We start from the raw sequence: 27,627 nt of genomic DNA on the forward strand, positions 1-27,627 counted from the left end.
AGTTACTTTTCCTTATTTTAACTAGCAATGACAATGACACTACATTTTTAAATTAAATAATTTTATAAATAATAGTTTCAGAAAGCAAATATTTAGTACTCAATTTATAATTTATCTTTTGTTTACTTAAACCCAGCTTCTTACAGTAAAGTGAAACTTGGCAATGTAGGGAAAAAATGCAAAGGGACATAATCAAGCTTACTGTATGAAATCAGTCTGATTGTTGGGTGTGTAAACACTGACTATTAAAAAAACTTTCTGATACGATGCAGAGAAAATACAATCCTAATCATTCTCTAAAAATACATGTAATAAAGCTATTTGGACAAGACACTGTGCAAGTTATGCAAAACCTATTATGGTAATTAATGCAAACGTTATTTATGGTACTGCCACAATGGATGCATAAACCAGCAATCTCTAATCACATACTGGAAAGATCAAGGGTTTTTTAAACAGTAAAGCATCTTGAAACTTCATTCACATCTGGACTTGGAAACAGTGCTTTCCTTGGCATTAAAATACCAAATATACTCTTTAAATACGTGCAAACAGAAGTGTTACTTCTACAGATACAGTACTGAGACCACACCACACTGCTCATCGTATAAAAATAACTCCATATACAGTCACACACAGAGGAAAAATGAATGCAAACTGCTGCCAGGGAAAACCGTGGGGCCTTCCTGAAGCTACTGGGAGAGACTTTTTTCAGCACTTCCCAAGGACTGGATTGCAAATAATTTCACATTACAGTCCAATTAAGGTAAGACAGGGAAAAAAAAAAGCTCCACCAGTATCAGTAAAGTTGTTTTGTGTTCCTCCCACGATGAAGTCAGAATCTTGTTTAAGACCTTCTCTTGTCTTTTACACTATGAAAGCATGATTTGCAATGTTCTGGAACACAGCTTAACTCCTGCAGTGTCTGGTCCCCTCCAACCTCCTTGGGTAGGCACCTGTATACCTCAGTGGTCGCGGTACCAGCTCAGAAGGAGAGAAAACGTGATTTACCACCATTTGGACTGGCAGTTTGGAGTGAGACGGCGTCACTCTTAGTGAGACTGCAGAGGACCGTACTCTATAGTCTCGCTGAAGCCAGTGGTTCCACTCGTTGATTAAGGTGTTACTCACTGTGAGCAAAGGTAGCAAAAATTGGCCCCTGCTGGTAGCTGCACCCTAAGCTGGGTTGCACAGAATTTAATTTCACTGATGGGAGCAAGAGTAGCATGACCGAAATACATGCTTACATAAGCACAACTCACACAAGCAAAGTTATGTGCATGTATAAATGCTTGTGCAACCCGGACCAGCTGTGTTTGCAGATCACTGGAACTGCCTGCAATGCATTTAAATTTCTACATCTTCATCTCTGCTCAAATATGAATCTAAAGAATAGAGTGCAAGGTATGTGAATATGAGAGGAAGGAACCGTAATATTCATTAAAAAAAGAAGTAAATGTAGTGAGCGCCTGCAGGGTATTCACATTCGTATGGTTGTGTAGCAGCTATGGTAAACAGTCAGAAACACATTGTGGCTAAAAAGCTTGCCTGCTTTGACAAAACTATTAGCTCTATCAAGTCACATTTTACACATGATATAGTAGAAGAAATCAGTATTTAAAATATGCCATTGCAAATTCCAATTCGGTAGAATAAATTAGTAGCACAAAAAGGTCACATTTTTCTCTCCAGGCAATAGACATTTAGTTTCTTTTTTAAATTATATTGACTACTGCTTGTTTGCAACATGTAGATGGTGACAGCCTAACAATTAACAGCATTTCTGTCCAATTCTTGACCTTCACTGACCATCAGAGGGGTTTTAGAGTGTTCTGGTTTCCCTTTACTCTCCTCATCTTCTAAATCCTTTGACAGTGCAGGGTTTTCCTCTGAAGCATCATGCATAGTGACCCTAGATGCTTCAGCTGCATTTCCTCTAACTGTGATGTGCTCCCATCCACCCTGTAAAAGATTAAGAAATATAAATGGAGAGAGATCACCCTGCAACTACAATACGTGATGTGATGCTCTATGTACGCTACTAGTTTTATACTATTTCTTCACAAGGACAGTAATCCTGCTCTGGGCTGAAGCAGAAAAAAAGCTCCTTGTAAAACACACCACACCACAGCTCCCTGACAGGGAGGTATATAGGTAGTAAGATTGGGGATTATTACTATTATTACTACTACAGTGAATGAGATTAGTAGGGTCAGGCATTCATAACAGTCACTGCAGGTTTTCCACCAACTTAAAAGGGGCCAAAACCTTGAAATGGCCTTCCTCAAAACACTGAGGGCAATACAGGGAACAGAACAAGAAGCAATCATGTGCAGGCTCGGAAGGAATCAAATTTTTAAAAACGGTACTTACTTATGTTTCCATTACAACTTTTAAATTACCTATTTAAAATGAATACTTAGCAAATGCAAATAAATGATTTCCCAGCTACAACCGTATAACCCATTACATTAACTTAAAAAAAGGAACCTAAAACTGCAGAACAAAGGTCAGTTTCCTGCAGGGATCTGCAAGCTTTAGAAAGCTGGCCGGCAGGAGCGGGATGGGACTTCCCTTTTGAGCGTGCCCGTGGATATTTGGACATGCAACTTTTAGGCAGTGTTCTGCACCCAGCACTTACACCAATGCCATAATCCCACGAAAGACCCTTAGGTTCCATTGGCTGAACACCAGTCCGACGGCAGACGGTCCCACAGCTCAAGCTGTGACTTCCTTGCACTTTGTCAGCTATCACCCAGACCTCAAGAAAGCAAAGAGAGGCAATAAAATGTGCTCTTCATGCTGCTCTTCCCAGATGTGAAAATTGTAAGTCTGTTTGACCACTTTGAAAAATTAGTCTTGATCTTGAATAGGCCAAAACTGCTCTAGTTTAGTCAGGGAGACACCCGCACAACCAACCAGATACCAGGTGTTACAATTAAAACATTGCCAGATAGTAAGACTTGGCAGGAAAAGAGATTAAATATACAGAACAGCCTCATCAGAAAAAAAGAAAAAAATTTAATGAGCCTTTTCATGGCAAAGGGCTGGCTGTATCACTATTTCATTGGCATGATTTTTGTCTTGCTGGCAGGATTCTGGCATTTAGACAATCACCTTGTGGAATAAAGTTAGTTAAACAAAGATGATTCTGAAGAACATTTCATGCACAAGTATGTTAAGCGTAATTTTTAATAAACTAATGAGATACAAGGAAGCTTAATACGCACCTGGTCCAGGGGCCCTACAGACATTTTACGGATATTGTTTGAAACATGATCCCAAGTAGATCCTTGAGGGTAGCTTGGTGTGATACCTTGCCGGTACCAAAGATTGCCTGTGAAGGAAATACTCCTGGTTGCAGCTCAGGATGTCTGCTTTGTATGAAGTGCAGAAAGTCAACAACGTAACAAATCGGTAGTTAAAACTTTCTACATCAGTAGTTAATATTTGCTGTATTCTGTGGAAATGCATTATGGCTTTGACTAATGTGTGGCAGTGAGGGACAATGAAATGCCTACTCTGGAATCTGTATTTCTATAATTATTCTTTATAACTTTTCTGGAAAACAGCAAATACTCTATTTTGTAAAATTTGTTGGGAACTAAGCACTAGAGAAGTAAAGCAGATGAGATTAAGACCTCTGAAGGAGATTGCTGTTAAAGGCTTGTTTCTTTTATGAAAGGATGCTTCATCATTTATCTTGCACTGATGGTGCTATTCCTAGGTTTTGCAACAGGAAGGAATTCCTCTTCCGTTTTGTACGTTCTAGAGTTTTCAGACAAAATCCTGCCATGCATTTCTCTTCTTTGACATTCCTCTATCTCTCCCCTCCAAGAACAGCATGGATGCTGGACTGTTGCTCTCTAGGGCGCTATCAGATAGAACAAAACCCAAGTCTCCAAAATCAGTAATTAAGCGGGCTGCCTGCTCCATCTCTTCCAGTATGAAATACTGCTCCTCTTGGAGCAGCAGCAATCAGCTGTCCAAGCAGACGCTCTAACTTAGCCTCTCCTTTTTAAATCAATCTGATGTATACCGATTTATTTTTTGTAACGTTGATAAATGATTTTTAAAAAAACCTTACCATTTTTATCCAACACAAACACGGACGTTCGTCCTACTGAGACTTGTTTTAACTTTTGTTTTTGAGGTGAAGGAATATGGTACCAACAGTCACCTAAAGGTCAGAAATACTTGATTAAAACATTGAGAAAACAGAATTCTGTATAAGGATTCTTGGAAATGGCTGCACTTGAAATACATAGCTCTGCAAGCAAGCTGTGAATGACACTACACTATATTTTTACTAGCTTGTTTTTAGAAACAAACACTTTAAATCACACAGAAGATCTGAAGATCAAATTAACTACTATAAATATCGTATTATTCACATGCACCGTTTTGCAACAGCTATGGGACGGGCCTCTGCAAAACCAGATTTGTCTTTTTCAGACATGGCAGTGTAGTAGAGCTCACACAACGTATAAGATGTGTAAGCTCTACTACTGTACCAAAAAAAGTACAAGTACTCACCTGCAGGTTTCTTTGGAGACACTGAACCCCGATAGAAGGCAGAACCATCTCTAGCAATAGCCCAAACTTGGTAAAATGCTCCAATTGAGATGGAAATGAAGGGCTGATCTGTTCCCACATGAAGCCAGGATGTTCCCTAACAAATCATGGAAGATGAGTTATGAAGCAATGGTTAAAAACTCCACAACAAAACATCACTGATTATTGCCAAATGGAAAAGCCCTAGATAGTGAAAATATTCTGAAGAATAATTCCTGTACCTTGTGACTGAACAGAAACATGGTCTCTGATCCTCAAAGATACCTGGACATTTAACTCTTTGAATTCAATAGCTGTATTGAACTGTTAACAGGGCCTTTTCTGTTGAAATTGCTGTGATCTAGGCACCTACATGTCTCTGAGCAGCTGAGCTACAGCCCTTTTGTGTTTTTCTCTCTAATTTTCTCTCCCTTTCTTGATTACACAGAACTACAGTCTCACAAAAATTGACTGATACAGGGCTTCAGATTCCAGACACAGTATTCCCATTCTCGCTGTTGCACTGCCATACAGATCTGTGCCATTGTAACTGACTGAACAGGAAAAAAAAAGAAATTCCTATTAGTTTTCAACTTCTTGCAGTTTTTCTCCAAACTCCATTAAAGTACACCATTAGTGGGCTTTTTCCCCTGTTATAAATATGGCTTAAAATTAGTGTGTATCAACCCTAATTTGGTGTTTCAGCACATGTCTACTGTTAGGAAAGCAGTATTCCCATTGAAGTTCCTGGGACTATTCGTTCCATTCCATACACTCTAGTGGATGCTCACTCATTAAATCTGTCCCACTTCATGGAAGAAACTCAAATCTGTAGGTACATCCAAGCCCACCTGTCTTTTAAATAAGCAGAGGCATTTCCAGGCCCAGGAAAGTTAATGGACAAACTCCAAGTGATATTAACAGGCATTAGATTGGGACCATACTTGAGAGACAGTCTGTCCCTGGGTGGTTTATTTAAATGGGATACACACATTATCAACAATTCAAAAAGAAAAAAATAAAAGAGGAACTAAGCTATCGGTGCAGAAAGTGGAAGTACAGTGCTTCACGAGAAGATACACAGGGGCTGAGAGAGGCTCCTGCAGGTGATGTGGCACAAACTAAGGCAGATTTTGCAAGAGAAGTGCCAGCCTAAGAAATGCGGGCAGCAAACGGTGCTACAGCTGATGGACAAGGACTTTCAAATCTGGGACATGAAAGGGAAAAAGAATAACAAGGTGGTCTAAGAGAAGGCATGGCACGACTGTGTGTATGTACTTGCATCATGACATGGAACACATCAACAGGGCAGTAAAAATAAACAGGGAGCCTTACGGCTGGATTCTGCTGTGTCACTCCAAGCCTGCAGAGCACGTCTCCTTTGTCACTGATTGCCCACAGCGCTACTGCTTCTTCACCATCTGCGTCTGAACTGGGAATTATGGAGATGTCCCACAGGGCAACAGGAGGCACTTCCAGCCATGGCCCGTTGGTGACTATCTTACATTTTCTGAAGCAAAAAAACCCCAAACCAATCAGAAGTATGTACTTTCTGTACTTGAATTTTGTTTCCCGGTCCATTGTTGACTTCAGTGCAAACAATTGTGAAGTCTTACAGGTATAATAAGTATTAGTATTTTTAATTTGAAAGGGGTTTACAACAACCAGTCGTGTTTTGCATCAGGTTTTGAATTTGCACATATTACTGATTTATTGAAGCTGCTGTTTTTTAAAAAAAGGCCACCCAAGAAGTCCGCGGCTTGTGCTACACTGCTCCCTAACTCTCGAGAACTCACTGGGCAACAGCTGGATAATGAGTATTTGACCCCAGCTGAGAATCCCATTGCAGAGAGAACTCCACGCTTGGTTCGTTCCTTCCTCTGTCTTGGTTAAGGGAATAATTTTACAAGTAGTTTTTTGGTGGGGCCTGTTAAAAAGATATGTAGCACCCTGAGGCAGGCAGAGAGCAGGCAGCTCTACATTAAAGAGTTGGAGGTAGGTCATTCTGGAAATTGGTGTACATTTTCTGTGGAAACCGCAACAAAGCAGTGCTATTAAGGAAACTATATTAGATTCTATCACCACTATAGTAATTTCTGTGTATGAAGAAAGTCCTAAAAAACTCAGGAGATTCCTCTGTTCTACAGTTCTGAAAAGCTGGATCCAGCCCTGAGCTGTTCCCTATTTGTTTTCAATGTTCCACTGATAGAACAAGAGGAAATGTTTAGGCTTAAGGGTATTTCCCAAGTTGCTTATTTTATTTCAAGTCACCATTTTGATGACTGGATGTCGTTTGTTTTGTGGTACATCCTGGAACAACAAGTTTGATGCTTCGGGATCTTATTTCAAAGATTTTTGTACAGGGGCCAAAATACTAGCTTGGTAGCCTCAGTAACAAACAGAACAATGCAGAACTGGAAGTTCACAGCAATTTATTTCCATAGCTATTAGATATTCTAGTATAGATATACACAGAGAATAACTAGCTGCTTTCACCTACAGATCCCACAAAATCAAATAGGATATATACCTGTAAAGGCTTAAAACGAAAGCCATAATGCTAAAGCTCATCAGCTTCTCTGTTGGAGATGTTTTCTTTATTGCAGGTGTCTTTACTATTGCTTTTGTTATTTGGGTGACAAGACTCTTCCCCTCATAACTAAATGCGACTTCGAGGGAACAGTTAGCATTCAAGTTCAAAACTTTTATTTATATCTTAGTTCCTCACCTTGCCCAGCGCCTCCGTCGGACAAAGTCTTTCATTGTCTTGTGACTGTGGTAGGACCTACCAAAACAGATTTAAACAGGTGTTTGTGAGGCTGTTGGAGCATCGCCAATGTCAGTGCTAGCCTGAGAGCACTGTCTGTCTATCTGCCCACCACACAAGCCTGCTGACTTTAAAATGCTTGAAACTAAAGCTTGCTAAGTGACCTTGCTGCCCTACCTCCCTGGCAAATTTCTGTGTTAGTGTCCCCATAAAAAGGGAGAAATAAAGGCATGGATGTCCCTGTTAAAGCACAGTTAATGTACAAAACACCTAACAAAAAGAAATGAGGGCTTAAGTATGGCGTTTGCCTGCTAGCATTTTAGGTAGAAGAAGGTATCTCCTTACGCTGGAAAGTCTGCTGCATACTGCCAGCCTTCCCGGTCAGTTCCACCTGAAGTATTAAAATCAATATACCAATCGGATACCTATTGTCAGAAGGAGAGAAGAACAAGCACAATCAACACCTATTGTGTAATACAAGTAACCTCCTCCGCTATTTACCTTCAGCTTTTGGAGTGCAAAAACTTGCTAGAAACCTTCTAGTACTTGCAATATAAATTCATACAGAGGTTCCCAAGTCTTTTTAATTCAGTTGAGGAGAGAAGGATCAGAACAGAAGTCTAAGTCCCACTAAACAAAAAATCCCATTGAATGCTTAACATTCTTTTGACTATGGAAAATTATTAAATGGGGAAACCAAGGTTAAATATTACGACAAATCCAGGAAGAAAATCTGGGTCACTTGAGCCCAAGTCTTGTATCCTACTTGCTAAGCCTTGCCTTCTTAGTAAAAAGACTTTTAAGACAAAATTTACCCAAGACCACTGTGGAGAAGGAGGCTTGGTATTGACTTTTGTACATTCCTGCAGGCCAGATGCATCGCTCCACATGTATCTGTCCGTGGGCAGACCTCTGTGGTGAAACAGTGTACAAGGAATGCACAGTCATTTACAACGGAGAATTCAAAAGACAAGGGAAGAAAAGCCTATTTGTAGCACTTCCTACTTTCATACACGAAAACAGTCTTCCATCACAAATCTCTGGATTTAGAAATACCATGTGGGTGATGAGGGTAGTGGGAAAGACTCTGTACAATTGCTTCCAGTTACACCAAACTTGAGGACCATGTAAATGTTTCTCTGTTGAGTGATATAACTCACTACTATTTACAATTGGAAGATGAACCCTGAGTTTCTTTGGCACAGACACCCATATATGTGAATGTTTTTTCAATACTTCTGCTCAAATATACTATTCAAGGACCCAATGTATTTAGCACAATGTCTATGAATATACAGATCCTAATAAGAACTTTGCTGTATGGCCTCAATAATGAAAGATGTTGCAAGTATGCGTACTTTGTGCACTCACAAAGCACAAACCTGTAATGTTTGCTACAAATGCATTTTTAATGGATAATTACAAATCTAGAAAATTGAGAAACACCACTCCTTCCATCTCAGGTTAACAATAAATGTTGGAGGAGACTGAAAATAGAATAACTGTAATAACTATTCTGAAAAGCTAGAACAAACCCCTTGTTTCATTTGACAGTAGCAAAAAAACTACAGTAAATAAATACAATAAATTGAGTACATCACCTGCTGCTATATCCAGTGACTGGGTTCCACCGCTGGTTCTCATAGATATAAACACATTTCACATCTGACTGCGTATAAATATTGTCAGCACTACTGGCCAGCCCTGTGATGGATAATAGTAAAGCTAAACCTTAAAGATACTACATTTTAAATTCCAATAGCCACAGTAATATTGCTGATAATCCTATTTCTCCCTCTTCAGCTGAAAATATAAATCTAAAACTGCAATACCAATTCCTTCCTAGCATGTGGCCTGTTCACTGGATAACCTGACATGTTAGTTAGGCTAAGGGAAGGACAGGTGAAATAGCTTGAGTAGCTGACCCGCTCAGGAAGATGAGTAAGAAACGTGCACACCGCAGCAGACCAATTGCCCATACCTTGAATGAAGCCACCTCCATATCCACCAGTATAAACCCAAGCTGTGTGATCATATCCTACGCCCCACACTATGCCTCGGTTATTGCACTCTATCAGTTGAAGATGACCTCCAACTTGATGCCAAAACCTGCCAGAAAAAGCACATTTTACATTTAGTCTACACCACATCCATCAAGAATGTACACTCTCCCCTCCTGAAGGTCAACAGTCTTAAGAACAGAAAACTATAAGCTCGTTTGCTCAACCTCTGTGCAATCTGTAAGTGAAGGCAGTTGCCTGTTGAAAGCATTTTCCTCTGAACAACTACTGAAAAGTAGCTGGAAGGAACCTTTCTGCTTCCACTTGGAATTTTCAGGCTTTGAAGTATTTTGCTTTCCTTTTCATTTTATGGCTTGTGTTTTATATATTTTTAAACGCTAGTTAGGATGACCTTGCTAGAATCTTTATGTCTTAGCAGCCACCACCTGCCTCAGCTTTAACTTCATTTCTTTAAAATCTAGGAATTGCCTTTATCTAACAACAAAACAAATGATTTATATATTTACTATGGAGCTTGGTAAAAACAAGGCCTTTAATTCTCCCTATTCTCCCAGTCTTTGCAGGTTAATTCTTTTCTGGGGCTTTACACAGCCAGCTGGCCATGATACTTTTCTGGAGAAGAATGGGGGAACTAAAGAGATTGCAGAGTATTTTAATTATCAGAACGGCAGGAGATCATGTAGGTCACGGATCCCCCAAAGTAAGATGCAAGAGTACATCAGCTTTGTGATTTTCCAGATGTCAAAGGTGCTTTACCCTGAAGGAAAAGGACTAAAGGATTTCTCAGGTATTATTCATAGACACTTTGTGCAAGTAACTTGAAACTGGAGGTATTTTTTAAATTGAAGATTGGCCTTTAACCTACCAGCTCTGAGGCTGATCGTTTTTTGCTTGAAGAGTGTGCAATACTATACTGTCATAGTTCTAACAGAAACTGTAGAGGAGCTGGTCCTGGACTGTAGGGACTATGGAGGACTGAGGATTTCAGATTTCCTGACTCAGATAAAACTGAAAGCTCAAATTACATTACAAATACAGTGATTACGTTTACTTTTAGTCTAGGTCATCTCTTAATTTAAATAATTATGGCATTAAAGATGCAACCACAAAAAAATGGGATCTCAGTGAGAAAGGCTTTTGAACTTGCATGAATAGCTCCAGCATCTAAGAATTAAAACACGATTTGGTGTATTTCTTCAGATGTACTTATGACTATGAAGGCAGCCATTAACTGTGTCACTGACAGCCATCTGCAAGTACTATACACTCCAACAGCCCGTCACAGCACCTGACTTGATAGGAAAGACAGTCTCTGCTGGATGGCACTGCCTGCCAGAAGAGCAGCTTCTAAAACCTCTTACATTTGATCACATGGCATCAGGTGTGGTCCGGCCTCCAGTTCGGGACTCGGCTCACTAACAAAGATGTCTCCTTTACAAGTCACTGACCAAATGGCATGGTGAGAAGGAGGGCCCTGAATCCGTCTGCTTTCACAACAGGACATGTTCAGCAAAGACAGCTATGGAACAAGAAGCAGAGAACCAAAAGCTTCCATTTACAGTGGGAATAAAAACTTCCACAGATGCCTCAGTATTACAAAATGAAATTTTATCACCTCTGCAGGTTCTTGCAAATCAGCAAAGTGAATTATCAGCTTTTTCTCAAAGGCACTGGAATTCAGTGGTTTAGAAATTATCAACACAATCACTGGAACCAATATGGTTTGATGTATCTGATCATTGTGAAGTATCTTTCAGGTTTTCCATTGCTCCGTGTGTATATGCTGGCCTATGCACAAGATTTGCTCCAACAGTGAAAACAGTTCTTGTACCAATGCAGAAGAACAGACTAACTGAATCAAACTCCTAACTCATTTGTAGCCTAATCTATATCTGGAGAAAGGAAGGGAAGGAAAAACAATATTGGTTTTACTGTGGATAGCTGCAGCACCAGAAAGCGTGCTAACTCCAGAGGCAGGAAGCCTCAGGTGCCTCTAAAGAAGTTTGAACAGACTTTTAAAATACCTAAATAGTAAAATAGTAAGTAGCCTAGATAATGTAAATATAACGCTGAGATTTGAGAGACTAGCTTTTATGTTTTATGTCAGATATTGCCAACTTGAAATGAAAAATTCACAGAATTACCCAGTCGTGCATTTCTTGCTCTGTTGTGGCTGCCAGGCGGATCGGCCATCGCTGCTTCGTCCTTTCAGGCGTATACAGTGCAAAGGAGTGTTTGGCTTCATTCAGAACTTCAACTATAATAGTGACTTCATTCAGGAACACATGGATATACTAAGACAAGAGAAAATAAAATTGTCACTAAGGCAAACTCAGATGTACCTTCCTCAGTGCCAGCACTTTTGCACTTTGGGACTATGAATGAGGCATTCCTGCCAAGGACAGCACAGAATCAGCTCTTCATGGAGAAGGAATGGGGCTCCATTTCCAGTCCTGCACTACCTCCGATTCATACTACCCATATGCATTAAGCCTATTTATGAAGACCCTGGCCAGCCAAGCTTGGCTCTTTCTTCACAATCAAGAACATTTTGAACTTCCAGAAGAATTCCTAATTTCTGATGCTGATGGCTGCTGACTGGGTATTTCTGACATAGTGTCAGCATAGCTACAGCTTAGAAAAGCCTGCAGTTTGCGAGTACTCTGGTCTACATTTGAATTGGTTCCCAGAACTTAGAACAACAGCGTGCCATAATTTGCCTCCCTTAAGAAAACTCTCTTCCTTTCAAAGGTTTTCCTTGGCCAAATGCAACTCTCTCAAGGGTGTCAAGCTGAACACACCTTTTTCTCCTCATGATACATGTAATAGATAAACAGGATGCTGTCGCGCATTCCATCGCTTCCAGTGAACTGCTCAAGTGCAACTCGAACATCCATCCATTTGTGAGGCTTCCAATTCCTCCACCATTGCAAGGTCCCAGTTTTAACCCAAACTGACTGCAATGCAAACACAAATTTACAGGAGTAAGAAAACTGCATGACTCTTATTCTTTCTCTCAAATACTATTTTTTGTGACCACAAGAAACCTCTGCTGCAGGTTAGTCTGTATCATATCAGTTACTTCTGACACAGAACATACCAGAGCGTTCAGGAAGCTGAAGACAAAAATGAAAACTGACAAAACTGAATAGAAAGGCACTGAAATAGCATGTGTACCTCTGTATTAATATTCTACCTCTGCAAGAATACAACAGCACACATATACTAATTGACTCTAGTGTGCCCCCTGTTATAACACAATTTCTGTTTGGACTTCAAAGACTTCTGACAGAATCTTTTAAAACTTGATTAAAGCCCTGGACTCCACATGTTTTTAATATAACGAATTCCAGATGTCATTTGGCAATTAGCAGTGAAGGGATCAAAAATGTGAATGAATCTAAAAAGAGCCAAGCAGTCATAACAAAGGGAACATCAAACAAAAGTGCTGCTATTTAAGTGATGCTATTGACATTTGCATCATTGCTTTATTTATGCAAGTACATTAATCCCTTAACAGTTGCAGAGAGGGAAAGTTCACCTACTTGAGTCACTGTTTCAGTTAAGAAGCCTCATCTTGTGGTGGAATAATTCATACGATGTTCCACTGTTGCAAATGTTTCTCTCTGGATTTGAGGTTTCAGTGTACTCAAATAATGCTGACCAATGCTTCATTTGCTCCTGCACAAAACTATCAGCTAACATTTTTAGATAAAGATTGCTGCTCCATGTTTGATAAGCTGCTAGTTTCCCACAGGGAGCTCAGACAGTGACAATCCAGGAAAGTTGTCATAGACAGAAATAAAGACAAGAATATAAAGCTGACAGCAAGTTCAGATTGGTACATCAGAAATGTATTACTGATGCCCAGTATTGATAGATGTGTTTAGTAGATGAGAGACAAGCGTCCTCACTGCTTACCTGCTCAATAGCCTGTTCGTAGTGCCTAAAATTCTCCAGTTCCCGCTTTGTCCTTTCACTGAGCTGCTGAAAAATCTGCTTTCGCCACGCTGCTGTCTGTGCTGGAGTGATAGACAGAGACAGAGATTGCACAGAGGACGATAAACCTAGAACAGAACCAAAATCAATAAACTCCAGTGAGTTTTGAATACAGTTCTGTGAAAGGTAAAACACGGTGCTGCTTTGAACATCAGATGGAATCAATCCAGTCTAACATAGTTTTTCTAATTATTATACATTGGAATCAATGTATCACAGCCAAACTTTGTAAATGATGCATAGAAATGGGATCGGTAGATGGTTACACAGAATCTTTCAAAGCCATAACCTTGTAAAAATGGGATTTTTGTCACTGAACTGCAAGATAATTAGATAATACAATGCATTAAGAGTTACACTGTTATTAAATACTGGGATGCCACAGTTCATGGTTTATTTTGAAAATATGGTTATATTCCACTGTCTTTCAAGAATCTAAATTGTAACCCCATCCAGTTATAATCTGGGCTCACATTGACAATGCCTCTCGGTAATTTCTGTATCTCACTCTTGTTTCAGCAGGAACAGTAGGAGCGAGGCAGTTATTTGTGGCATCTGCATCTCTCTGCCCTTTTCACTGCTTTCAGTTACTATTCAGTGATATCATGGGTTTTGCCTGAAGTTGCAGTTTCAGTGAAATTTAAAATGAGATGCAGATCCAGCACAGATTATTTTACAAAATCCTTACAGAAACTCTTAAGAAAATATCACCTTTACATTTATATATCTCAATCCCAAAGTGCTGTACAGCTAAATACATGCAGCACTATCCTCAGACATGGAGTGTTATTAACAAACTAGACTACCATAAGAGTAAGTTATCAGAAGTTTTGCGCCATGGTTTTGTTCAAAACAACCCCAAACCAACAATTTTGTTAAAGAGCACTGGGAAGTAGGGTCTGTTGTGGTGACTGGATAGTACCTGACGGAACAGTGAACCATTTCAATGGGCTGTGCAAATCTACAAGACAGCCTCCCCCAGAGACCCAGGCCCACAGCGGGTGCTCATCGGCTCCGTACGGCTCCTCAGCTCCCACCGAGAACATGCCAAGGGAAGACAGGCTGGATGTTTCTGTAAAGGTGCTGACAGAGAGGACTGCATGCTTCTGGGCCTCCTTCAAGTCAATGTTTGTCCACTGCAGTTCTGCAGAAGGATTTGGGTTTGTAGATTTATGGATTTCAAGATTAGCTTTCTCATTACTAGTCGAAGCAACAGTGGCTTCTCCTTGATCAGAGTCCAGAGGATCCACAGTCAAATTTGCACATATTTCTGTTGTCTGGTTCCCTGTGCTGTTACGACTGCTGCTGGCTGCAGCTCCCATCAGGGGAGTGTTGGCAAGGTTCACGGGTACACTTGGAAGCTCTGTATCAGAGGAAGTATCTGCATCACCCTGAATGATCGCGTTTGTTTGGTTCTGAATATCATCAGTAAAGAAACAGCCAGCACTGAAGGACAAATAGATAATTAACTGTCATTCAAAGCATTATAAATTAGCACAGGCCTGAGACCACAGACATACAGAAATCAATCTAGTGTTTCAGCTTTAGGAGAGAAACAGCAGACTTTTTTTCTGAAGGTCAAACTCTGTCATCACGGGAAAAGAGTCTAACACACACATGGCAGACCAGTCTAGTAAATCTGAAACACAGGAAGATACTTCATTGACCTTTTCAAACCATCAGTGGTGTTGGCTGCTTGCAACATCACATTTTCTGGATATGAAATTATGAACAGGATTTTTTAAAGCCCATTATTAACTGTATTATTTTTGTCTTAGCTACAGAGGGCTTCTACTCAGAGCACACTCTGATGCAAACAAGTAGCTTCTGCAGCACTCCCAGCTTCATTGGCATGTCTTGCACAGCCAAGAGGCTAGCAGTCAGCGGGGAGTTACTGATTTAATCTCTCTAGGAAAGAAAACGTACAGTGACACTCGGGAGAGGATAATCCTTGACCAAAGTTGACAACTCCTTCATGATATTTCACAAGTAACGCTCTCTCTTACTAGAGACTAGTTCCAGATAGTAAAGCCAAGATCAACACGCTTTACTGCAAGCATGCTGTGAATTCCAAAGTGGGAGCTTCAGATTCTACCCCGAGTGCAACAACTGCTGCTTATTGTTAATTTTAATAGCAAAAAATGCAAATGCTTTTTGGCATGCAGAATCATTAGAGATGCCTTCCCTGCTCCTCCCTCTCTGTACTGTTTGAATGTAAAGAAGTATCTCCTAGCATTGAAACTCTTCGCACACAAAGTGTCGAGCAGGTATTTTAGTGAGTACCTGAGCAGACTTGTAGAGCTCCCGGTCTGAGATCTGTCACTCTCTCGGCCAGATACAATTGCCTTCCATGTCTTCCCACTGAGCTCACTTGGTGTGACACCTTGACGAAAATAAATTGCTCTGTCATCGCAGCCGATTCCCCAAACCTAGGCAAGGACAGGGCTTGGTGAAGGAAATGGCATGGAATGCAGGTAGATACCAGCTATAAAAAAGGTTCAGTGCTGGAAAATATAGAACAAAAATCTGCTGGACACAGCGTTTTCCTTTTATGTTCTTCCTTAATGCTGATGCTGTAGTTGCAGTATAAAATTCTGTACCATCAAGAGAAAACTATTTGCACCTGAATGTGCCATACAAGAGACATGCTGACTGTTCATCTCCTGGTGAAGAATCCAGCCATGCATTCCCTCCTAGCAGTCCAAGCACATGGACCTCTCTTGTTCAACTGTCCATACCAGCACTGCTGACAGTCCTCACCATGTGTGAATATTGCCTGTACAAAGAGGAACATAAATATCCTCATAACTGGTATAGAGCTGTCTTACCTGGTTATTTAAGCCTACAGTTACCATCATCATTTCTCCAACCATTTCAATCCAGCTTGTTCCACAAGGATTATGTGAGTTTACTCCTCTTCTAAACCACACCTACAACAGAACAGCAACACGTCTAAATTTTGTTCCTTCTGCATTAGGAAGCAGACAGCTGGAATTTGGTTTCTTTAGTGGATTAGTCTTAATCCCTAATACTGACTTGCCGCATTGCCTTAAGACGTCTCTTACCTCCTTGGTTCTTTTTCTTTATCAGGTAAAGATAAAATAATTCTCTCAACAGTACTCAGACTGTGTGTCCTTGTGCCCAACTACAGCCAGAACAGCGCTCAAGGAGACATTTTGTTATGACTTTCTGTGACAGAGTTAGTTTCTCTGCCACTGGAAAAATACTTCCTATTACATGTCAGCTGTAGACTATTTTTGGTCACGCTGAATGGGCTTCTAAATAGTGTTCTTGTGTTCAAACCCTCGAAGCAGGGCTGATGGAGGGAACTGTCAGAGGGATCTTTTCAGTGGTACAGTGCTTTAAATTGTCTCCCCTCGCTTCAGTTTTTACCAATCTGAAAGTGTCTGTGGGCTGGGTACCTGGAAAAATTTCCATCTGTATTTAGCATACAGTCACATGGTGGCAAGCAGCTACTTTAGTTGTTGGTGGTTGAATCACGTAACAGACAGTGTACTTGTGGAAGATCTGAAGAAAAACGTGCTAGCTTATCCACATTTATTATAGTTGCTTTATCTGGCAGATGGAGCAGGCTGGACAAAGTGTTATCATGGCTCAGCTGACAAGTAGTAACTCATTAAACCAGAGAAACTCAATTACTTAAAACTGCTATACATGCACAGAATTCATCTGTGATTTTGATTTTAATATGAAGGGATTCCATTGCAAGCAGCACAAAAGCACTCTAGTACATTCTTCAAGACTTCAAGACTTCCAAGACTCTCTGCGAGGAACAGGGAGTTGGACTCGATGATCCTTATGGGTCCCTTATAACTTGAGATATTATGTGATTCTAAGTTAAAACCCCAGGAAGAAAGTTATCACACATACACATAACAGATGTCACTTAATAAATAAAAAACCAAACAAACATTAAAAGGCTGATGAAGAGGGAACAGTTACAGCAGGAAGATAAAAAAATATGATCATACAGAAAAGCGCATATGAATATATTCCCCATGCTGCTTTTGATGTAACCTTCAGACCATGTGGAAACAAGACTGAGCAGCTAGGAGTCCCTTCAATTTTGATGCTTAATCCCCCGTAGAAGTAGACCCCTTTTACATCCCCACCCACCTACCACATCTGTCTGACTTGGGTTTAGAAAATTCCTTCCAAGAGAAAAGCAGAAAGTCTTCCTTAAATTAAATGCCACTATGTGTATCACAAACCAATGAGCATTCCCATAACAGCATGGGGAACTATAATTCTCCAAACCATGGGGACAGTGAGTCCAAATCACCATTTCCTATGAAAGTCACATGCCTGTTTGAGAAAAGCAGATAGAAAAATGGAAGAAAAAACAGAACCAGGGCATGACACCTCTTACTTTTCTATCCTTTGTAACACACCACACCACATCAACACCCACAGAGACGTGCATAATGCCATTTTCAGAGCTTGGAGACTCCACAGTACTCCAGGAAATTCCTGCAAGAAACAAAACCCAGAAGGCATTGTAGGTTAGTTTCTTGTTCAACACTATACAGATCAAAGGGGTTTACAGCTAAATTTAACAAACTTTACCTTGAGGGTTACTCCTATCAATTCCTTCTCTCACAATAGCCTGCCCTTCCCAAAGAGTTGCCCAAAGGAGGTCATATGGTCCACAGCTGATCTGTACAACTTCACCAGGAGTGGTGATTAATGACCACATGGAACCCTCTGGATTGTGATGACAGACGTTTTCTCTGTACCATACCTAGCGAAGTTTAAAAAAAAACCCAAATAAAACTTAGAAAAATACAACAATGAAACCATTGAGACAAGCATGAAGACAAACTGGAAAGAACAGTCCTCCTTTAATGACAGGATTTTTTTATGCAGTATATGAGCTCTGACCTTTAAAGGTATTTTTCTGATGTTGATTATGCAGTTGAAGACTACTTCCTTATGTACTAAAGGAGGAGACTTTTCTACAGACTAGCTTTTATCATGGAAGAGAAACTGGATTGGGTATAGTAACCTACTGCTGCAAGTCCTGTGTATATTTCAACATTTAAAAAACACTTCAGTGTATTTCAGGTCATGTTATATAAACCAAGAATGAACAAATACGTGGCATAAAAATATTACTGTTAGATGATAGTCTGCCCTCGCTTTCACTGAACAGAGCTTGTTACAATATGAGTAAAAAATCACATTCTCTGTGCAGCCTTCAATGACATCCAGTCCATTTGCTAGTCTTGGTCCTGCTGTCTGTGCACTCTTCTGTGGATCACAGTCGAAACACGAAGGTCAAACATAGAAAATATCCTGCGGTAGTTGTACGAGTGCTCCAAAACATGACTGCTGAGTGCTAAATCCTCATTTTTAGAAATTCTTTATTTCTCTAGGGACTTTTATTTGGGAAATGAAAGCATTTTACAATGACAGTCAAGTAAGCCTGTGAAGTGGGATGCTTGTCACTTATCACTGGGAATTATGAGGCACAGGCAATTTTATTTTAAACAATTTAACCAAGATTGCTTGCCTCTCCAGGCAGTGCCAAGCGTGACTGAAATCTCAGGCTATCTGTTAAAAGTATTACATTCTTCCCTGTGAGACCACAAGTTAGAAGTTGTCTAGAGACAAACGAACGTCAGAAACATGCTGTAAGGATGAAGGAAGGAAAGCAAGAATCAAATCCTTACAGCACTGAGCAAAAGAGAAGAGACCATATGGTAGGCCCAGAACAACAAAAAATGGAAGATGTGTAGTTTTCAACAGGAATCACAGAATCACAGAATAGTAGGGGTTGGAAGGGACCTCTGTGGGTCATCTAGTCCAACCCTCCTGCCGAAGCAGGGTCACCCAGAGCAGGCTGCACAGGACCTTGTCCAGGCGGGTCTTGAATATCTCCAAAGAAGGAGACTCCACAACCTCCCTGGGCAGCCTGTGCCAGGGCTCCATCACCCTCAGAGTGAAGAAATTCTTCCTCATGTTCAGATGGAACTTCCTCTGCTTCAGTTTGTGCCCGTTGCCCCTTGTCCTGTCACTGGGCACCACTGAAAAGAATTGGCCCCATCCTCCTGACACCCACCCTTCAGATATTTATAAGCATTTATTAGGTCCCCTCGCAGACTTCTCTTCTTCAGGCTGAACAAGCCCAGCTCCCTCAGCCTCTCCTCGTAGGGGAGATGTTCCAGTCCCCTCATCATCCTTGTAGTCCTCTGCTGGACTCTCTCCAGTAGCTCTTCACCTTTCTTGAACTGGGGAGCCCAGAACTGGACAGAGTACTCCAGATGAGGCCTCACCAGGGCCTCATTGTATCAGGAGATACACTGAAAACATTCCAGAGCTGGATTCCACATTGCCAAGTCAGGAGGTTACCATTTTCTGATCAGTAAGTCTTAGAAAACCATTTTGTAAACTCTTTCTTGAACTCCTGACTCTCCACCACCGAGACACAGCACAATGCTTTGCAAGAATCTTTCTCAGGTCTTAGGGCTCCTCCTCTCTGTTACCAGTGCCATAGTCTGCATTCTGGGCATTTTTCAGAATGTAAGACGCTGCTCAGCCCAAGTTTTGAAGACTCACCTGTTTATAGAGGTTTAAGGCTTCCATAAAACAGCAACCCTATGAGATACTACGCCTTTCCATTTACAACACAAGTTGTTACATAATGTAGTCCCAAAGCAGCTTTTACATCCTCTGCCAGATGCACAAACAGCGTACTTCCTTACCAAAATAAGACAATAACAAACCTGTCTTGTTTTAAAAGCATTTAACTCCTTTTCAGTAGTAATTTATGTTAGAAAACTTAGGGAACATGCACGTACCCTTCCTTGTAAAGAAACCGCCCATACAGATAAACAGCCAGGAGGCTCATCGGTGACTTCCGATCCTCCAATGGAGATGTCATTGAAAGGGTCTGGCAACTGATTTGGATCATCAGGCAACACGATCTGAAGCAAAAAGAAGGAAGATTGAGAAGAGGAGACACTGCAATAGATGATGTGGCTGGTGGCCTAACTTGTTTCTTGCAGATTGGTTTATGTGTCACTTACTAAAGTGGCTGAGCATTGGGATTCTTCCTCTCATTCAAGGCTGCTATACGCAGAGAGAGGGGAAACGCTGCTGAAGCAGCATGAAGAAGTCTGTGTTTCATCCCCTAACAGGAGGATATTTTTACTCACAGAACAGTGCATACAGACGTTCTTTGAACTGGAAAGCTGGAGCATCACAAGTTACAATTTCTGTACATTCTTAGAATGGAACAACAATTATTAAAGAACAGTTATTCATACAGATAGAGGACACAGCTGGTGAATGATGCTAGACAGGTGCCACCTCAGAAGAGAGTGCTTTGTCAAACAACCAAAAGGAGTTAGAAAGTTGGTTTGAAATTTGCAAAGCAGCTGAGCATCTATCTCCAGCTGCATTACCATGAGATCTGGCACCTTACTACCATAGGTTTCTACGAAAAATCCCAGCCTTCCATTTATGCTTGCAAGAATTACAAGTTGGAAGTCAAGGAACCCAAGTCCAGCCTAGAGAGCAGTGATAAAAAAAATTAACATCCCTGCACTTTTAATGTACTATTTCAGAAAACCTATTTATGTAATATTTAAAAGATACCCAGAACCTTGGCCCAAACGTCCCGTGATTTGTATCTCCTGTATCTGATCCACCTCCTGCGTCTGACACAAGAATTCCATTTCTTATCCTTTGTGTAGGTGCTGGGAAAGTCTATGGCGTAAGTCCAGCCCTGCAAATAGAGGTTTTCTTGTATGAAAATATGGACAAAGAGAAAGCTTGAAATAATAACTTAGAGCAATTCTGCACAAGAGTCACTCCTACAAATACAGTACAAGTTACTGTATTTGTAAAAAACAAAAATATTCTGCATGATATACACAGAACAAACAAGACACAGTAAAGATCTTAAATAACTGTGGCATGCAGTTGCCAGCATTCTGTGGCCTGATCAAAAGAAAAAAAGCTTCTATAGAAGCTCCTATAGACTTCAAAAGTCTTCAGACAAGATCCTTCCTTGTGTTGTATTATAGCTGAGCTATTTCCCAGAAAGAATTAGTTATGGGAAGTTAAGTGCCTTTTATTTTTACAGACCCTTTCCACTTCTATAAAAGTGCCTTTTATTTTACAGACTAAAGATTCCCAGAATAGATCTCTTTTCGGTATTGTTCACCTACCCCTTTCTCTGTTGGTTCCCCTCCAATATTTTCATCCACATACCAGTCAGACTCCCACTCCCAGTGTGGTGAAGGCAGTGTGAAACTATCAAGCTGCTGATGTTTTAGCCCGCTCACATCACTCCACTGCCAGCGGTCACTGGGCAGTAATTTCTCACAAAAGCCACCAACTGGATTCCAGCGCTGACAGAAACAAAAAATACAATGTTTTATTTGAGATCACATCATCTCATTGGGCATCTACAGGGAGTCACAAATGATACATTTTTATTTTCTTCAGTAGAAGAGGAATAAATTCCTGGAGTGAATGAGAAAGAGTTCACACTGTAAGCCCCTACTTAACATAGTCTTTGGAGGAAGCTTTTTTAAGTATCAAAGAAGGGCTGACTGGAGAGCTAGTCCCAACCAAGTCATTTTCAGCTACATAAATAGGAACATCTGATGATATATTTTACTATTAACAGTGCTTTTTTCTTTGGGGATGCATGGCACCACGATACTGCAGCATTAAGATAATGCTGTATAGATGGCCTTAGGATCTGTAATCTACTGCCCATGAGAAAGACGATTAGTATCTTGCCTGCACTAGAAAAACAGCCTAGCTTCTGTGCCTGAAACTATGTCAAGATATTGTATCCATAAATCTTCTCTGTATCTTATGTTATACCAAGAAGGGTTTTTTTCCTAAATCTGGATTTAATCAGTTATAGAACAAATAACTTGCTAGGGCTTTCGCCAATGCAGCTGTGATTTTTCTTCCCCCCCCCCCCCACCTACTACAGAAATACTGGCAGAATATGTCACCTAATACTGACTTACGTTTTAGGACACGTTGAAAATCAGTGGTTCAAAATCCTTCTATATTTTTTATGCAAAATATTATTTACTTTTACTAGGAATCTGGCTAAAATGCTTTGCACGTTATGTGCAAACTATTTGAGTTTAATTTTGTTATTGTTAAGTCTTGCACAATATTTCCTTTCATGCTTTCTAGTATTTTGTTTTCCATTTTTTCATAACCTAGAACAGACAAAAGTTTTAAAATAACAAATAAAATAAAATGTAAAGTTTTGCATTTCTAAAGAACATTTACATAACAAAAGGAACATTCTTAAATGGCTGGAAAGTTGTATCAATGTTAAATAATGTATGAAATTAATTTGTTGTATTTTTACCCATGCAGATAAGTTAATGTCTTTTCTCAACTTATATTTATCCCATTGCCTGTTACAAATCAGAGAAATGTGCTCAAGAAAATCCTTCAGTTTTCTCTCTCAAATAACTTTTGGTTAACTTGAAAAGAAAACAGATAAGTTTCCTTTAAAATACTATTTTAAAGACATTATTTTGAAGTACGTCACATAAAAAGGATCATCTTTACACTTCTATGCATAAAAGCTGGAAACACTATACTTTAATGGAAAGTTATGCCTTTCTTAGAGCAGTCTTTGAAACACTAAAAACTAGCATTTTCTTAAGAATAATATATTTCTGATAATGTATCTTTGTTGCCTGGAAGTTACACTGGACATTTTCTTACAGGTGTTGTGTGTTTGTCACTAAGGAAAGGAACATATCAGATGAAAACGGTGAATGTTCCAGTCTGAAATGGCTTGCATAAAATAGGCCGTAGTACACACTGGCATTGCTTTTGGTAAGAGCAGGGAAGTATAACCTTCCTTTGGGAATCAAGATATTAAAAGAATAACCTGCTATACTCTGCAGAAACATCAGGTAAAAAATTAAAACAAACAAATCCAAACAATCTTCTCGTGAGCAGAAGATGCATGGATAGCTGGTGTACAGATGTGCTGTCATCCCTTTGACGACTATGTGGCAGTGTGACAGAGGCACCCGTAACATGTCATACCTGATTCTCATAGGTTTCCTCCTGGTATCTAATGGGAACGTCACCCGAGAACACGTAGGTGTATACTTGATGATCACAGGCTATTCCCCAGCAGCACTGTTTGACAGCAGAGACCCGTTTGAATTCCAGCTGTGTCTCCTTACAGAGCTCCCAGGACTGGCCAACAGTAGACAGAGTGTAAACCCTCCCAAAAATGTCGACAGCCCACAGAAGGGAACTGGGCATGGCCATGTCTGAAAGGCAAAAAGGAGGTATTAGTGGAAAGGACAGTTTTAAAAAATGGATCTGGAACCTACTGTAGATCAGTCCTGCTCTGAGCCATCATCAGTCGAATTAAATAAAGACGTAAAGAATGATCTTTTGAAAAGAGCTCATGCAAAGCTGGCAGTCAGATCTCTTTTGGTCAGAGCTGTGCTGTTAACACGGCTTAGACTGCTCTGAAAATCCATGTCAAGGACCTTGCTCCCGGCACACTACTGTCCATCCTACAAGAGCTCACAACACCAATAGCACAGCTTTGGCAGACTGAGGACAGAAGTCAACGCTGAACTGAGATGAAGTAGCACAGACCAGTTTATAGCAGAAGGCTTCGCTCTCAAGAGCTGGTAATGCTGGTGGTGCTACACACACTGCTCATCTCAGTCCCAGAACGCCATGATGTCCTACTGTATCTCCTTCCCAGCCACCTCTTGGTGTATGTCAACATAGCTATGCAGGTACAAAGGAAAAGATGTGATGGGGAGCTTCTCCACGTTAAGGCACAAGCCGCTGCCCGAGCATTCACACACCATTCGAGGAGCTGCACACACCACCTGAGACTTTAACTGCCAGGACTGGGGTCCCTTCACAGTGGACAACTCCAGTGAGCTGACAGGTGCCCCTTTTCAACTCCCCCCACATACACGCTCACGCTCTGGTGCTTCCTCATCCCTCAGGCTCAACCCTAGCTTTCCTGAAGCAGTCTCTGACGCAACGTACGCCAGATGAATTTATTAAGTGGTACAGCAGTGTAAAGCAGCTTGAGCTGGGTGCCTCCAGAGAGGGACCCCAAACAAAGCAAGCCCTGGGCACTTCTACCCTGACAATCTAAGTTTCCATCCTGCACGAGTTCTCCATGTAGTGTCCAAGTGGCAGCTTATCCAATGGCAATATTTGGGTCTGGGGTCTTCTGTCCGTTATTGGGGCCCTCCATTGTCTCTGGGCGGGCTGGAGATTCTTCCCTTATCTCCAATAAGGCCCTGCTGCTATCTGCTGATGACTTAACTTCCTCATCTTCTAGCTGCAGCCGGGTCCTTGGGGCCCTCCTTCACTGAGATTGGCAAGGGCTCAATGAAAGTTCACTCTATCCAGGTGGCAGATTCACAGCATGTGGCCTAAGGCTTCAGTGAAGTTAGCCACTAACACTAAGCAAGTTAGTTATGCAAATATAGACATATATATATATGAGTAGTATACCAGAACACAGAACGGCAACTCTTATATTTCGACTAGTTTTTTTTCTGTAACATCCACATGCACAGGTCTAGTTTTAACCCATGGACATATAACCTACTGCTGCCAGAAAACCTCTTTCCAAAGCATTCTGGTGACCGCTTTGGGATCTGATCTTTATTTAATATACATAGGCGTGATATTTATTTAAGTATACATAGAGCGTGGTTTGACAGTAGAGACCTGGTTGAGTTCCATTCCAGTTTTATCACTTAATAACCTGCCATTTTCTGGGCACTGCAGCCCTACTCTTTGTGGAAGGGTCAGCATTTTAGGTAAGGTAGGTGTACGCCAGTCCTTTTAGAAGTCAAGAAAGGCCAGTGTATTTCTGTATTTCTGTCACTTGGCCTTCTGGGTGCCATTAAACTGAACAAATTTTGGTTGCTCTGTATGTCTGACAGTCAGAACTACTGATGAGTATTTTGAACTTAGCCTCCCGTCCTATTAACTACGTAGTGCGGGAGCAGGAGGGGAAAGGTAGAAAATATGACCCAGATCCAGTACAACGTAAGAAAACAGGATTCCTTGCTTGGAGTCAGCATGGAACACTGCTGCTTCATCATCAAACAGCAACTGTGCTTTCAACAGAAGAGCCTGAGGAGACTTGCCTGCCTGCTTTCAGACTGATAATAAGCAGTGGCACAGAGGGACTAACTTGTACAGTGTATCTGAGTGGTGGAGGTGAAACTGCGGAGAATCTGGAAACAGCTAGGCCAGCGTCAAAGAACAGCACAGTAAATTCACCTGGCATCCCAGGGAGGATGTTTCAGAATTCTTTGAATGCTAGAACTGCTGCTGCTAAATACCTAAAACCTGGGTCCCCCAGGTGAGTAACAGGTAACAGGGAGAAGAAAATTTATAGCAGCAGAGAATGAACGAGGCCAGGGAAAGGTTACGACCAAAATTCTCCTATTGGTTGTGGCAGCGTAACTATGATGAATCCTCCAGTTTTGCCTTTTTGTTGTTGTTGTTGCTGCTGGCAGTATGAAGGCATGTATTACTGCCTTTACCTGCTCCTGGACCAGCCATTTATCTTCTTTCTATCCTGCCTTTCTATGTTAGCAAAAGTAGGATGGTACAGAAGGACATAATATGGAAAAAAATGGAATGGAACAAAGTGAAGAGAGGTGAAAATTGTAATGCGTGTTCCACACATTACATAAATAAAGGAAAATAAAGGGAAATAAGCCAATAATAAAGGGAAAATAAAGGCCATGAAAATAAGCCTTTCTGTATTAGCACTTAAAATTCTGCAAAACTGTCTTTGTAACAGAACATTATGCATTTAATCTTAAGCAACCAGAATGCCAGTGAGCCTGGAGTAAGGGACGCCTTACGGATAATGCAATGAAGATATCTACCGAGCCAGACAATAAAGAAGTGTGATGCTAGGGCGTGTTCAAGGTGTGCAAATACACAAATGATGGTCTGTACCTGGAGTGACAGCCCAGGCAGGCAGAAAAGTACCTGGAACAGTTCAGAAAAAGGTAGTGAAAGTTCCAAATAACCAAATATTATGAAGTTAGAAAAATAGGTATGTGACAGAATTAAGATAATCCAGGCAGATGTAATGGGATTCAAATACTCAAGGCGGTCAAGATAAGCGAGAGTTCCCGCATGCTCTTACTTCTGAACCTTTGAGACGGAGCGTTTGGAGAATCGTGGGAAAATCCCAAATGCATCTGGGATCACAACCGACTTTTAAGACTTCAGTTTAGGCCCCTCTGCAGCGGCTGTGCTGCAGCAGACGAAGAGGGACTCAGCTTTGAAGGATGCTCAGCGCTCGTGGCTCCTGCATTTCAGGGAACGCAGAAGTTGCCAAGTGTTCTCAGGGGAGTGCGAAAAATCAGACCCGCGCCTGCTAAATTCCTCCTCGTCCCTCAGCTCAGCCAGGTCATTTCCGATAGAACAAAAACTACTTCAATCGATCCGCTGTTAATTAAAATGTCCGGCTGCCTGGCGTAACACCGACCGCTACAGCATCCAAGCAGAACACCCCCGCGCCTTCCCCGTCACAGCCCCGGGGTTCCGCGGCGCGGGGGCCGTGCCCGGCCCGCGGTGGGCTCTCCCGCACGGCCTCGGCGGGATCCACCGGCCCCTCCGCCCCGCCCGCACCCGCCTCGCGCCGCGCCCGCGGGCTCTCACAGCGCCTCGCGCGCTGCTCCCTCAGGCGGGCCCAGGGCCAGACCGGCCCAAGGGCCCCGCGGGGCCGGCCCGAGGCCGACATGGCGGCCGGCCAGGGCGCCCGCTCCCCCGCAGAGAGGCGGCGGTCAGCTGCGGGCGGCAGGCGCTGCAAGCCGGCTGCCCGACGCCGCGCCGCAGACCCCCCGCACGCCTTCCCCGGGGGAGGACTGCCCCACGGCGCCGCTCCCTCCTCCCGCCGGGCCCGAAGGGCGCCGGGGCGGCAGGGGCGCCGGGGCGGCAGGGGCGCGGGGGCAGCTGCGCCGGGCCCGGCGGCGGCCCGATCTCCGGCCGCGACGCCCCCCCTCTCCCCCGCGGCGGGGCAGCTGGCAACGCGCGGCTCTGCCCGGGCCCCTGGGCCTGCCCCTCACCTGCCTCCCGCCGCCCGGCGCCGCTCCCGGCGGAAGGACCCGCCACGCCGCGCCGCGCCCCGCCCCGCCAGGGCGGCCCCGCAGTGGCGCGGAGGCAGCGGCGGGCGGAGAGCGCCGCGCTACTGCTGGGCTGCGCCGCCGCGCGGCGGCTCCGAGCGCCGCCGCCATTGGGCGGGGA

General features: G+C 42.1%; 1 protein-coding gene across 1 annotated transcript; it reads right to left on the reverse strand.

Annotated features, from left to right (window-relative positions):
• TECPR1 (tectonin beta-propeller repeat containing 1) lies at nucleotides 1–27,525 on the reverse strand. The gene is made up of 25 exons (XM_075436533.1): nucleotides 27,450–27,525; nucleotides 23,407–23,639; nucleotides 21,537–21,719; nucleotides 20,969–21,091; nucleotides 20,163–20,288; nucleotides 17,929–18,103; nucleotides 17,732–17,832; nucleotides 16,170–16,271; nucleotides 15,625–15,770; nucleotides 14,264–14,787; nucleotides 13,264–13,409; nucleotides 12,144–12,299; nucleotides 11,487–11,636; nucleotides 10,704–10,861; nucleotides 9,303–9,430; nucleotides 8,923–9,025; nucleotides 8,137–8,233; nucleotides 7,667–7,746; nucleotides 7,283–7,339; nucleotides 5,890–6,064; nucleotides 4,537–4,672; nucleotides 4,088–4,180; nucleotides 3,231–3,337; nucleotides 2,642–2,761; nucleotides 1–1,962 (listed from the first exon to the last, which is right to left on the reverse strand). The coding sequence occupies exons 2-25, from the start codon at nucleotides 23,635–23,637 to the stop codon at nucleotides 1,765–1,767; spliced, it is 3,615 nt and encodes a 1,204-aa protein (XP_075292648.1). The 5' UTR covers nucleotides 23,638–23,639; nucleotides 27,450–27,525; the 3' UTR covers nucleotides 1–1,764.
• Between the last annotated feature and the right edge of the window lie 102 nt (nucleotides 27,526–27,627).

The sequence above is a fragment of the Opisthocomus hoazin genome, chromosome 15 (assembly GCF_030867145.1).
Source record: "Opisthocomus hoazin isolate bOpiHoa1 chromosome 15, bOpiHoa1.hap1, whole genome shotgun sequence".
Classification (NCBI taxonomy): domain Eukaryota; kingdom Metazoa; phylum Chordata; class Aves; order Opisthocomiformes; family Opisthocomidae; genus Opisthocomus; species Opisthocomus hoazin.